Source organism: Pseudomyrmex gracilis, unplaced genomic scaffold, assembly GCF_002006095.1.
Source record: "Pseudomyrmex gracilis isolate BER0280 unplaced genomic scaffold, ASM200609v1 scaffold_197, whole genome shotgun sequence".
NCBI lineage: Eukaryota > Metazoa > Arthropoda > Insecta > Hymenoptera > Formicidae > Pseudomyrmex > Pseudomyrmex gracilis.
In genome coordinates, this window is record NW_018020781.1 from 129,053 (window position 1) to 143,141 (window position 14,089).

The 14,089-nt window shown below is 30.9% G+C and overlaps 3 protein-coding genes across 4 annotated transcripts in view; 1 reads left to right on the top strand and 2 right to left on the bottom strand.

Annotated features, from left to right (window-relative positions):
- Nucleotides 1-1,741: 1,741 nt before the first annotated feature.
- LOC109858305 lies at nt 1,742-6,101 on the bottom strand. The gene is made up of 7 exons (XM_020435411.1): nt 5,810-6,101; nt 4,827-4,931; nt 4,431-4,628; nt 3,610-4,056; nt 2,295-3,524; nt 2,147-2,202; nt 1,742-2,046 (listed from the first exon to the last, which is right to left on the bottom strand). The coding sequence occupies exons 1-7, from the start codon at nt 5,960-5,962 to the stop codon at nt 2,031-2,033; spliced, it is 2,205 nt and encodes a 734-aa protein (XP_020291000.1). The 5' UTR covers nt 5,963-6,101; the 3' UTR covers nt 1,742-2,030.
- Nucleotides 6,102-6,486: 385 nt separating this feature from the next.
- LOC109858293 (DNA polymerase delta subunit 3-like) lies at nt 6,487-8,690 on the top strand. The gene is made up of 3 exons (XM_020435394.1): nt 6,487-6,819; nt 6,944-7,461; nt 7,570-8,690. Exons 1-3 carry the CDS (start codon nt 6,751-6,753, stop codon nt 8,396-8,398), a joined length of 1,416 nt encoding a protein of 471 aa, XP_020290983.1. The 5' UTR covers nt 6,487-6,750; the 3' UTR covers nt 8,399-8,690.
- Nucleotides 8,691-11,434: 2,744 nt separating this feature from the next.
- Nucleotides 11,435-14,089, bottom strand: part of LOC109858294 — a 12,939-nt gene continuing 10,284 nt past the window's right edge. For both annotated transcript variants that reach the window (XM_020435396.1, XM_020435395.1), the window contains exons 6-7: nt 13,818-13,923; nt 11,435-13,665 (exon numbers count right to left, since the gene is read on the bottom strand). In XM_020435396.1, coding sequence (XP_020290985.1) covers nt 13,567-13,665; nt 13,818-13,923 — 205 coding nt within the window. In that variant the 3' untranslated portion in view covers nt 11,435-13,566. The remainder of the gene's footprint in view (nt 13,666-13,817; nt 13,924-14,089) is intronic.

A 14,089-nucleotide genomic window follows, 5' to 3' on the forward strand; every position in this document is an offset into this window, starting at 1 on the left:
CTTCTTCATCAAAACGCGCTAAAAAATAAATTATGTGAATAACTATTGTGAGTATGAAGCTTACTAAGTCAACAAAAATATGAGCGGTCAAGTATTACATATCAATTAAAACATTTAGGCTGTTAAAAATAAATTTTATGTAATAAAGAATTATTATATGTAGATTAACAGTCTTAAGTAAGAAATGTTTTAAATTAAAACATAAATTTTTATGTTAAAAAAAGTACACAATAATTATTTAAAGTGGTTTGTAAGATATAAAGTGTTAAAAATATGAGGATTATGAATGTGTGTGTGTGATGTAACAAAAGTGCAATAGGGAATATTTAAACTAAAAAATTCTTTCGTCTACAATATTTATTTCTGCAAATCTCAAAAGTTGTTCACAAGCACAACGTAACAATGTGCATTGCGTTGTCTAATTTCATAATACATGTATGATACTTATGGGAATGCATACATCGATTTAACATTCAAAATCATTGAATTTCTTGCCAAATATTTAATCACCTTTATAACAACTGCATTCCGTGAAAGATTGTAATATAAACATGCAATTATCCGAATAAACATCCAAAATATTCTTTGTTTAATTACTTTAAAACCACTGTGTTTGTTTTTTGCATTTTTAAAGTTTAAATTCGAGTTTTGTATATAATATTAAGGCTCTTCTCATACAAATGTCAGAAGCGAAGAAATATAAGGGCCGAAACGTTTGTCTTTTGTTAAATTTTATTTGCGTTTTATTTGCATTTTGTTTCTAAATAAATTTTAAGATCTACTAAAAGCTCGCGCGAAACAGACCTTGTTATATATTTTTCTATACTTATTGTTTTACAGGGTGAATTTGATCAAAATGTTCACTATGTTATTCCAGACATGCCTATATATATGTAATCTTTGTGCGGAAAGCTTGCTGAAATTTCTCCTTTAACTCTTGAACGGTTATTTTGCAAAAAATATTGTGTATTCTTCTATCATGTTTCCTCGAGTATAATAGGATGTTGAAGATAAGCTAGCTTTTTCACTCTTCTTTTTTCAAGCAAGCTTTCCACAAAGATTACATGCATGTCTAGAACATGGTAAACATTTAGAATACTTATTATAATAGTAAAACAATTTTTTATTTTGACTAATTTTGTTTGTCTCGACAACGGATGAGGTTTCAAAAGATACTTTAATATAAAAGTTATTAACTCAGTACTATCGACAGAGTGACTCAAAAGTACCCTTTTCATTAAAAAAAAAAATTTGATTCATAATGTGAAAAAAATTTTAAAGGCCATTCAAGGTCACCATAGTATTTCCTTCTTTATATCCTACAATTGTGATAATGGATGTTTTTCCTTACCTCTAACCGTTTTTCGAATAAAATGTGCTGATCATTTTATCAGACTCACTTTTTTGTACGTCTAAAATTACTACGACTTATGTAAATCTAAATATTTTTATACAAACTCACGTGAAATTAATAGAACAGACTTGTAAAATATACCAAACGCTCTTCTTTCGGTTCGATAACAAAATTATACGAGCAAAATCGAATCGACATCGAAATGATGCGTGTCACACAATGACTACAGCGACTTGTGGAAGAGCCTTAATATGTACATAATATTATAGATAATATATTTTAGTATATTTTATATACATATATATATATATATATATATACTCTATATATATATATATATAAATAAATATATGTATATATGTAACTTTATTCGACTAATATATATATACTAATATAATATATATATATATATATATACTTTATTTGACTAATTTACAATACTCGAATTATAGTATTTAAAGTTAAATAATTAGGTAATCAGATATTTAATTAATTAAATATAAATCGCTCATCTAAATCTTATTTTACAATCCTAGTGTTTATTCGTCATCTAAAACATTAACTACAAAGAGAAAAATTGTGAATAGTTAACTTATTAATTTACAGTAAATTACAAGTGATCAAAAAGAACTTTCTTTTATCGCATTTCATTTCGTTCGGATGCTTAACAGTTTTTTTATTCCGTTTTTATTCTAAAATCAGATAATAAGTTTGTTTTTAAGCTTTACTCGTTTACAATATAATGCGTTAACATTAAGGACGCATTTTTTTTTTTACTATTTCAAAACTTACCGTGATTTTCTATTGTCGCACTTTGTCTCGTCTCGACGTTTAACAGGTTCTTCTTTCTAAAAACAGCAATTTTATTGCAGTTTTTCTCGCACGAATGCTTTAAAAATTTATACCAATTAAAGATATAAATTCTTTTTCTATTACTTACCGTGTGTGCTCGTAGTTTATCGAACATTTCGCGCGCGGTGTCGTAAGCGAAACATCCGACTTGCGTTGCCGCAGTAACCAACGTTTCCGGTAGGATGTGGACTGGATCAACGGTGCTTAGCTCGTTTAGTTCGTTAATGAACAGCGTTTTTGATTTTTCAGAAGACTCGTTTGGTCGGTCAGATTCACTTTGCGCAATATTATTATGTGACGTGCAAGGAATAATATTATCTGAGAAGTATTTTTCAAGGATTTCCGGCAAGTTGTAATTACAATCGACACATTCTTTGTTACCGCATGTGTACGGGGCAACCACTGTTAATAGACAACGCCAACACATGCCACAGGATGGTGCGTCACGATTGTCTTTCGTTGCTGTTTGTACATCTTCATTGACTATTGAATGTTCTATCTTATTTTGCGCATGACGATACCTAAACATATTCCATGGTTCGACATGAACAGTTGCGTCGGTGATCGACGTGGTATGCGAATGGAAACTTTGCGTAACATCATTCGAGGGATGTGACTGAACGCTGCATTGCGATTGCGTCTCCGAACCGCAGTAAGATGGTACGCTCAGATAACTTGCATGAGAATCCTTCATGTCGTCGTGTGCACCGTAGTTCATACATTTGTTCATCGGACATTTGAGAGATTGAGGAGTTTTCCGTTCTTCCGATTGCTTGACATCTAACAACTTCGAAGGACATGTCATTGTAGAATAAAGTTTAAGAGCCGTCATTGAATAGTAGCAATGAGGATCGAATCGTCGCCCCAAGAGATGGTTATGAAAATCCATCAAATGGCGCAATTTACACACAGGTGTGCATAAGTGCTCTTCTTCGAACGTCGAAAAGTGATCTTCGTTCATATATATAGAGCATGGCGGTGAGACACGAGTAGAAGAAGTTTCAGACACAAGCTCAAAACTTGGTGAGTCCCGACTGCTATTGTGTTGAGACTCTTCACGTTTTACAAATAATTCTCTTGAGATTTCCGAGTCAGGCATCTGAATGATCTCAAAAGATTCATCTTCTTTCTCTTTTTCTTCATCCGACAAGTTTCTGTTGCAACGCGATATATCTTTGCTATTACGATTCTCGTCCATCATCTGATGTCCGGTGATGGAGCAACTCATGCGAAGTTCGTTCTCAGTTTTCAATATGTTCATAGTGTTAGAGAAACTCTTCTCACTGGTCGGTTCTGTTGATAAATTTTCTTGTCCAATCTGTATAAATGTTAAAAAATAAATTATTATTCTAAAAACCAAAAACATATTCTGAATGCAAAGTGTGAACAAATTGCTTTACTACCTTGTTGGAATTGCTATCTAAATTGTCAGTGGTTATTTGAGAGAGTTGATGCTCATCAACTGTTTTCTCAAAGCACCGATATAGTTCCAGTTTCGTATACAGCTCCATTTGCAACTGATGCAGAATTCTCATATCTTCTGCTATTAATCGTGCCATGTTTTGAGTTTTATAGGTTTTTCGAAATATTTCCCATGAAAGCGTCGATATTTCTCTTATCTGCGAATCATCTTCAGTATTCGTGTTGATTGACTCGTTTACAGGTTTAACTGAGGCGTAAACGTTACTTGATTCGTCATCTTGAGATTTTGGTTTCTTTTCATTATTTTCATTGAAAATAGAAGAATGATCTTTTGAAAGAACAAGCATATCTAACAAGCGTTTATTTAATATCTCTGTTGCGTCTTTCAGCACTTGACTGGTAATGGTGGCCACTATGTCTTTCTTCATCTGTGGAATGATAAATTTTGTTGCTATTTTATAGTTAAATATATATTATAGGATTTAGTATCGACAAGATTTTACTTGTGTCTCACAGTGTGTCTATATTACTTATTAATTCTTTTAAGAATTTGACAATTTCAACATTTTAACGTATTGTAAAATCATTTAAAATGGAAGAATAAAACTTTTGTATTGTCGACTATTTTAGTCTCGAGGTGATTGTTAATTTAAGAATACTACATCTAATGAAAACTTAAACTAAAATCAAAATGTAAAATCAAATGATACACTGAAGTTTATTAAATTTGCATAATTTTGCATCTAGTTCGAATTTACTGAATTTATACATGCTTTATTTAAACACGCATCAAATCATTTACCGATTCCATGTAAGTTGTAAACCATAAAGGAGGCGACGAAGAATGCCAATAACGAAGAACTGAAGCATTCAGTTCTTTAAAAATTTCCGTTTGAAATTTATGTTCATTTGGTGACATTTTCCAATATAAATTATTTGCAGAAAAATTACCAACAATCAAAAGAATTGTTGTATCTAAAGTAGTAGCCTTTCTTGTTAGCTAAAAACAAACAATTTGAAATAATATTTATTCAAAGAAAAAAGTGATTAATATATGATTTGATTTAATCAAGTTTCTTACATACATAAGATTATATATATATTTTTCTTATAAATATTTTTCACATACTTAACTAATCTATATACATATATGTTGATCTAAATTTTCTGTAAAATATCACACAAGTAGCACATATACCTGTAATGCTGCCTCAAATTCGCATTCCAAATTAATTGGAACCTGATCGTCATCTTCATCAAAATAAGAAATACATCTGTCGATTGGTATGCCAAAATTTTCCCACTATAACAGATACACTTGTTCAGTTGCATCTTATTTCAATTAGAAACAAAGACTATCAATAAAAATATCATTATAGAAAAAAATACATATGTACATATAACTATTATGTACAAAAGAATAATTGAGTATCTGAAACAAAAAGATAAACAATAATTTATCGAGTTAAAAATTGTTTTAATTTTTCAATTATGGTAGTCGTCTTCTATTTCTATATACTTTAACCAATGCTTCTTAAGAGCACTTATATCAGACATAAGAATGATTTTTCAAACTTTTAAAAAAAACATGATTATATCGTCAAATAAAACAGTAATTTGAAGGCACCTGTCTTGTAAACTTTAACTATTACAACAGTTGAAGTGTGAGCTGGTACATTTGTCAAAAATCACTGAGAGTGTTTATTCTTGGCGAGCTGTCATATAAACATTAAAAGCCATAATAAGCCATTTGACATTTGTTGTTTTGGAAGATCAAACTTGCTCAACAGTAGCAATGTGATTATTGTCATTGTGCGTTTTTCGAACTTATCAGTCATTTTTTATATACATACATACATACACAATATTAATATTATACAAAATGGTATTAACATACTCAAATTCTATGAGAAGATTTTTATATTCAAAATCATAGAACATTTTTAAACTTCATTCTTTATCTTCTTTTAATTGAGAAAAGCAGAATAGATGTTTTTTTATATAAATAATCATAGTTTTTCACATGACGGAGATATGTATATATGACCCCGACGCCATGATGACGCCGAAAAACGTACCGTCCAAAAGACACAAAAATACCATTTTTAATATTTTGAAAACGAAGCTGAATCCGTTTGTCAATGTAAAAACTTAAGTGAAAAAAAAAAAAAAAAAACTTACGAGCTTAGTCCTTAGTAGTTGTAAGTCGCAATTATCCGAGCGTAAAATGGAAAAGAGTTCGTATTTGGTTTGGTCTGGACTTTCCTTCACTCGAAAGCAATCATAATTCGACAAATCTATCATTGCTGAAAAATCACTTGTCGTCGTTGTCATAATTCTCGGATGTTCTTTTCCTTCAAAACGGACTATAACTTTGGAGTCTTCACATAACCGAGCTGAGTTTGATTTGTGAAACTAACGACGAAGTAACAATCAAAACGTATTAACTGCAATCAGCTGTAAGTGTTGACGAAACAAGAGTATGTATATACATATACTTATTACGACATATATATATATATATATATATACTCAATGCGTAGAAACTTCTGCGCGCACACAGGACGTTTCAATAATCGTCAACTATTGGCTCGCATCAGCTTTAACACGAGAAGCTGCTAGAAGTAAAGATCATAGCCAATCATTCCGTTGTTTATTCTGTGAAAGCAAAATGCTGATTGGCTACCGCGTAACACGGTATATGTAGACTGCGGTCCGTTTCATGCTTAAGCGCACATTTATCTATAGTATACGTGACATATAGTGGCAACGCTGTCAGCGTAAATATAGGCCCTATTTCGTCATGGTGTATAAGGCTGCGTTCGGAAACATCACTCGTGTATATTTTATCTTTGTTGCTCATTATATATAAAACAAAGATAGAATGACGCTCGTGTGTACGCGAGTGTTGTTTCCGAACGTGACGTAAGTAATCTATAAGATACGTAACGTGAACCTATAAATTTTCAGTACTGCCAGTAATAACAGAACAGAAGGGGAAGGGGGATAGTTGCTACCAAAGCACAGAAGCTGGCAGAGAATCTGGCGTCTGATTACAATTTTCTCGTGGGCCTGGCCGCTGTCAGTCTTTATGATATTTATGATAAACAAGTTTTTGAATAATGATTATGGAATCGTTAGACGAACACTTAGAGAAGTTGACGGGCTATGTATTTGACAACGACAAGCTGGTAATTAGGATTATTAATATTAAAGCAAAAATTGATAAATGTACACATATGTATGTATGTGTTTATATATGTGCACGCAAACGATAAATTAAAATTTAATAAATTGAATTTTAACTTTTTTTAGGTTACTTATAAGTGGTTAAGCAAAGAGTTAAAAGTCCACGTTAATATAGCGAAACAAATTCTATGGAAATTTTATCACCAATACCACGAAAATGGTGATATTGAATGCACGTATTTATTAATGGGCCTTTTAAAGGATAACAAAATGCGTGTGGAAGTTGTCAAGGAGTCTAATCTATCTGAAGCCAAAGAAAAGTATAGCAAACTCATCTCGGAACATCTGTACAGTGTTCACAAATCTCTTGAAAATCTGGAACTGCTTGCTGACTCTAGTTCTGGGGATATAAATTACAGTGCGATTAAATGTGATGCTTGCAAAGAGCGAAGTGATGATGAAATGTATTTGTTACGTTGGGGTACAGCTGTGAATAATATTACGGTAGAAAATACCTCAACCTCAACTTTCACAGATACTGGAAATTCAGCGAAACCTGAGAAGAATTCAATAAAAAAAAATGGATTTAACACCTTATATAATATGAAGGGAAAGAAAGCCAAAAATTTAAAAGAATCAAATACATTTATCCAAAAGAAATGATATCAATAAGTAGCACCAAGTAAAATCTTGTATACATTTATCCAAAAGAAATGATATCAATAAGTAGCACCAAGTAAAATCTTGTATACATTTATCCAAAAGAAAGACAAAGAATCAATGAAAGCTAATAAAGACACTGACATTGATGAAAATGTAATAAAAAACAATAAAGATACAGGAGAGGAAAATAATATTACGTCAATAAAAAATGTGGAAATAATAGAAGAGAGAGAAAATTCTAAAGAAAAAGATCAAACGTCTCAAAAAAATACAAATCTTTCTAAGATTGAGAACTCCAAAGAAAAAGTATCTAAAATCAATTCAACCACGAAAAAAGTTTCATCAAAAAATACCAAAAAAGAAGGACTAGGTAATTTTTTCAAAAAGCTTACATCTCCACCTAAGTCTGCAGAAAACATATCACCAAAAGAAAAAAATGATAAGACTAAAGAAGAAACTGAAAAAAATAAAGAACAGGTAGACAAAAATAAAAAAGATAAAAAAAAGAATTCACGTGGAAAAAAGCGAAATAGGAGCAAAGAAACTGATAATGCCGCTATAAAACGAAAGAGGATTTTTATTCAAAGTGATTCCAGTGATTCAGAAGAGCAAACTGATGTGGAAATGGAAGAAGCTTCTCCAGAGGAACTCGAGCCCGAAACTCCTGCTAAATCGAAAAGTCCTCTCGCAAATGTGAAACATGAAAACGGCAAGAAAAAGATGTTGAAGTTAGTCAACAAAACTTACAAAGAGGGTGATTATATTGTGACGAAGAAAGAACATGTTTATGTAAGCTGTTCTGATGATGAGGAGGAAAAAAAGGAAGACGAGAAGAAAAGACAAGCGAAGAAAGTGGAATCCAAGCAGACAATGAAGAAAAAGCAAGCCATGTTAACAGACTTTTTCAAGAAATCTTAGAACTGTGTTTGTGAATTTCACGTTTTCCAATCAACAAGCTTATCCTATTTGTTGTATGTGCCTGCATAAGTAGCAAAATATATATAAAGACAGATTGTTTTTTAAGTATTACATGTGTATTGAAAACTTATTAATATTTAAAAATAACATAATATAAAAATTTTAGAAAGAAACAGTTAAATAATTAATGAAAATAAACTTAAATCAAGAGGTAGGACTTTGTAGCCATATGTTAAATGCGCGAAATATATTTTTTTAACATGTGTGAATTAAATACATAGTAAATTATATACATAGAGATTCGAATTAGAATAATAAATTTAAAATTCATATAGGATGTTATTTTGCAATTGTATATGTGAATTATTTATTTAACTTTTTTTAATAAAATTTAAAAAATTTCATTGTAGCCCTTACGAAAAAGAACTACTTTACCGAGATTACATACAAATAAAGTCAGTAATGTAAATATTACTGACATTTACGTAAGAATATTATTAGGTATTACAGGAATATCACTGAGAATATTACTGGCAATTGCACAGAATGCCAGTAATTTTTTCGTATCACTGCTGCGATATATTACTGCCAGTAGTTCTTTTTCGTAAGGGAGAAAAAACATCTTGGTCAGAAATCGAACTTGGATTTCTCGCATGCATCTCTTTTCACATTGAGATTTTTTAAATTTCATTAGGGAGTTAAATAAGTAATTTATAAGTATAAGTATACAGGGTGACAAAAAAGTACTGGAACATCTGAATAACTCGGAAAATTATAAGTTTGATAAAAAAATGTTTCAAACAAAAGTTATAGGGCTTAAAAAGATCTATTTACTGATCTTATCAATTTGACCGTAGGTTGACATTGAAAAAATCAGATCAAGGTTACATCAATTTTTTTAATGGAACATTCTAAAATAAAATAGCTTTATATATATATATATAGCTATTAGTCTTGTGTAACGTTTTAATATATTTAAATAAATAATATATATTAAATAAATAATGAATTCTAATTTCTTCAGTATGGTATCGCTCGTAACTATGTGTTCCGTATTTAGTACGAAACCCTCTATAAGCATGCTTAAAACATTGCATCTTGCAAATGCATCCTTATAAAATAACAACACATTGCTAACTGAACGCGCTATGACAAAACGTGTGGAATTTTGCGAGACGATAAATGCAATGTTTGAGGATGGAGAACTTGATGAAAAATTAATTGTCTTTACAGATTAGGCACATTTCTGGCTAAATGGTTATGTAAATAAACAAAACTATAGATTTTGAGGATCAAAAAATCTCTACGTTTCTCTGGCTAAATCTTTACATCTACAAAAAATAACGGCACAAGCTGCGATCTCGGTGGAAGCAATTTATCTGCAATTTTTTGAATTAACAGTCACTGGTGAAAGTTACAAGCAGCTTCTCGAAAATAAATTCTTCTCTTACGCAAAAAAAAGAAGCCTAATCAGAAGATTTCATTTCATGCGGGATGGAGCGACACCACATCAAACCCAGGTTTTTAAAACAATCCATAAAAAGTTTACGACACCCGAGTCATTGGTCTGGGATACCCCAAATTTGCTCAAAGAGATCTAGAATAGCCACCATATTCACCGGATTTCAATTCATGTGATTTTTTTCTTTGGGGTTACATTAAAGATCACCGTTATGTCGGAAATCCAAAAACAGTGCCAGATTTAGCAGCAGCTATTAGAAACGTTGTTAGAAACATTGCAGACGATATGTTAGAAAAAGTTTTTACGAGTTTTTATAAAAGAATTGAGTTTTGTACAAATTCAGACGGCGCGCATATTTGAAAATATTTATCATTAGCTTACTTCAGTATTTTATATCGTATTTTCTATCAATAAGATAAATTGTTAACGCAAACATTTTACTAAATTTTATTTATACTCACTAAAAGCTACAAACTTTTCTCTTTTCTGTGCAATTTTTGTTTTTCCAATAACTCAATACATTCGAAAATGACAGTTTATTAGTTTTTTTTAACATATTCTTGTGGGATACCCTATATATAAACTTCTGTTCTCATTCAAACGATCTTTTCGATTACTTTTGTCTTTCAAATTTTTATCAAACTTGCCGAAAGAATACCTCGAGCTGTAGGAAGTCCAGCTCGTATTCAGTTTTAAGTTTTAATCAATTTTGCAGTTCTGACGAGCACCATCGACTCTCAGTCCTTAATAAAGTATTTCATAGAAAATATCTTGCCCAGCAAACACAAAGTAACAGTTACGTAATATTAATGTTATAATTTCCCACTCAACAATGTAACTGCTACGTACAAGGCATGTTACATTGCAGTTACATAATTGAGTGGGAAATTATAACATTAATGTTACGTTACTGTTACTTTGTGTTTGCTGAGTGTACTTGTATATTTATTACGTGGCTTTCTAGTTTTCAGCACGTAACAACGAGCGTTAACACAGTCATCAACCGTGTGACTGTCTCGACAAATCCGCAGCTTATTATGACTCTGTTCGGTTATTACTGGCAGTATTGAAAAATCTACAGGATTCGTAACGCAAACCTATAAATTTTTAGTGCAACTTATAGATTTAATGCAACGAAAATGTTTTTGTCAATTCAGTATCAATATGCTGGGTTTTATTGTCGAGCAGCCGTTGGAACAATTGTTGTAGCCAATGTTTATGGCAATTGAGTCAGCAATATGTGAGCAATGATTTATTCCATTGATGATGAAAATAAGTTGATAAAAATTTACTTTAAGTTTATTATCAATAACTTGTTGGAAACTTGCCAATAAAACTCAGCATATTGATACTAAATTGACAAAATCATTTTTGTCGCATTAAATGAAAAAGCAATTCGTGAGCAACTTAATCTATACAAATGATGTGTGCTTTATATTGAGGTTTCACGTTTGGCTTATCTGGGCTCTTGCGCACCGTATTCCTTTGTAATAGTTCAGTGTGAGAAAAAGATACTTTATAGAATAAACAATTTATTTTTTTAATAAAATAATATAATACACATATAATCTATATAATTTATATAGAAGGTTTTTTTTATAGAGGGTTGTTTTTACATATTCTAAATATAATTGTTTTGATCAAGTAAGAAGTAAGAATAAGAATTTTGTATAATATTTGCTCATACTCTTTTTAAATAGACATTACAGATGTGTCTGTGTGTGTGTGACAGGACAAGATATTGTATATTAACTTTAATATGCGATACATTAAAGATTCAATTAATTTAAATTCAATTGACATAAATATTATAATAATCTCCTATTCTCCAGGATCGATACACGACACGCACAATCATACTACAAATTTGTCTATTTGTATAGATTGTCCTTTCATAGTGTTCTTATGCCTCTTAATTTATATTGATGTGATAATATGATACATGTCGTATAATATAATTAGTGTGATAATATAATACACATGTCATAGAGTGTTGACAGAAGACTAGAAACATATATATATATATAGATTCACATGCTTTAACATATCGTCACACTCATCAGCTGATGTATACAATTAATAACATATTATGTGTGTGCAATATATGGGAAAAGGAAGAATTTCATTTACGAGGTTTTACGTCACTTTGTTTTTTTTTTCCATTATCCACAACATGTTGAGTAGGAGTTTTTTTTAGCTCTATATATCTACAAACGCAAGACAGAGCATACATCTATAACAGCTAAAATATATTATTTATAGATATCTGATAACTTGCTAAAATAAATAGTCTGTATTTGTGACTTAGATTATAGCATTTCTCATAGATTCTCTTTACATAGCTAACAATGACGATTATTTTATAAAAATAAAATATATTGTCTTTTTAAGCCAACAAATATAAGTGTGTATGTGTGTCCTGTGTGTACATATGTCTATCCATCTTTCCATGAGATATCTGCGATAAAATAAAAAGTTATTCGACATATCGCAGTGGTTTTTATTTCTTTTATAAAACTAATATATTTTTTACGTGAAATGTTATATGGTGTATTACTTTTATGCTTGTTATGTATAATCTTCTAAGAAAAATTTACAGAAGTTTTCGGTTTCTGTGTGATATACGTAACTTGTATATAATTATATAATAATATATATATATATATGTATATACATACACATACACATATATATATAGCTCTATATATATATGTATATATATATGTATATATATCTAACCAATAGTAAATAGATTCAAAAAACAGCGTTGTAGACTGCTTTTTTAAATTAGTAGCTCTTGTTTTTATACTTTCGAGGAAGCGTGTCTCGGACAGTAGACACTGATGCATCATACAGTGCACAATACTCAACAGACATCTCATTGAACATTTGTGTTCTATCAGAAGCAGTCCATCATTTATATGCCCGACCGATAACGAACTATAGAAAAATAATGATAACTATTTTATGTTATGAAAGTACAAACTATAATACGTCATATAAATGACGTTTAGAAAAACTGGGTGTTCTGAGATGTGGCATTGTTTGTCGATCGATTCCTTTTTCTTTCAAGTGCTATTTTTCTCTTGCTCGTAAAAAGCCGCAACGGTTTAATATATCAGTATTAGAAATACCAATGTGTGTGTGTGTGCGTTGTCGTTTTACGCGATACAAGAAAAAAGACGATACAGGTTGTTTCTTTTTTTTTAATGCTGTTTATGTGTGAGGGATATGAATAACAAAAGTAAACTCTCTCTGACACTTTTGAATCGCTCCTGAAAATAAAAACTACATTGACGTTTCGCAAGATTGATTGAGCGATTCAAGTTCGCGATTGTTACAATACGTATGTACCAAATCTATTCGCATAACATCCGCTTTAACACTTGTTAAAATTTTTTGTTCACTGATCTCTAATTTTATTTAAAAGCAGATATTTTAATTTAGATATTTTTTTTGTTTTATACTTCCGAAAAATAACATCGGTCTTTCTGGCACCGAGATATCAATCTAACATCTTTGCTCTTTTTTTTTTTTCACTCTTTGTGAAACTCATCGATCCTCGCGTCATAAATATTAAAACTTCATAATCAATATATAATACAGAAACGTTTCCGATATGGTTATATTAATATGAGCTCTAAGCACCAGGGAAGATATTTCCGTGTTTGCGCACGTGCGATTTATTTTCTCTACTTTACTGAAACTATATGTGGTCCTCTTCTTTGTTGTTGCCCTGCGTTGCCGGTGTTGCCGGGGTGGGATCGTCATGAAACATCGGATTCTTCACTTCCATCTCGCCCGTCTTTAAACATAGCAAATCATCGAATATCGTTCTTAAAATACAATAATATAATCGCAATTGGGATTCTGACGAAAAAAATCATTGATTCTTCTAAATTTCCGAGATAATAATTATTGTATCTTGATTGTTTATTTACGTGTAATAAAACTTACAGAAGCAAGTCCGGGGCACTCGTAAACGGTGTAGTCACCTTCCTCGTTCTCTTCGTCGCTTTCTGCTTCTGAAAGCGAACCCGGATCTCGCGTTGCAGAAGTGCGACTGCAACAAATATATTATTGCTCTTGTCATTTATTATAATTTTATAAATGAGTTTTTTCTAATACGTATTTATTACACAGTTTGTCCGGAAAGTTCCCGGACTACGTGAATTAAAAATCGAAAATGAAAGATATGGTTTATTAAACAAGTTTACACTTCAAGGTAG

Coding starts and splice junctions, on each gene's coding strand:
- LOC109858305 (XM_020435411.1), bottom strand. CDS start 5,962: ATGACAACGACGACAAGTGATTTTTCAGCAATGATAGATTTGTCGAAT. Junction 4,932..5,809: donor AACTACTAAGGACTAAGCTC/GTAAGTTTTTTT, acceptor TATCTGTTATAG/TGGGAAAATTTTGGCATACC. Junction 3,525..3,609: donor TAGATAGCAATTCCAACAAG/GTAGTAAAGCAA, acceptor ACATTTATACAG/ATTGGACAAGAAAATTTATC.
- LOC109858293 (XM_020435394.1), top strand. CDS start 6,751: ATGATTATGGAATCGTTAGACGAACACTTAGAGAAGTTGACGGGCTAT. Junction 6,820..6,943: donor TATTTGACAACGACAAGCTG/GTAATTAGGATT, acceptor AACTTTTTTTAG/GTTACTTATAAGTGGTTAAG. Junction 7,462..7,569: donor AATTTAAAAGAATCAAATAC/ATTTATCCAAAA, acceptor AATCTTGTATAC/ATTTATCCAAAAGAAAGACA.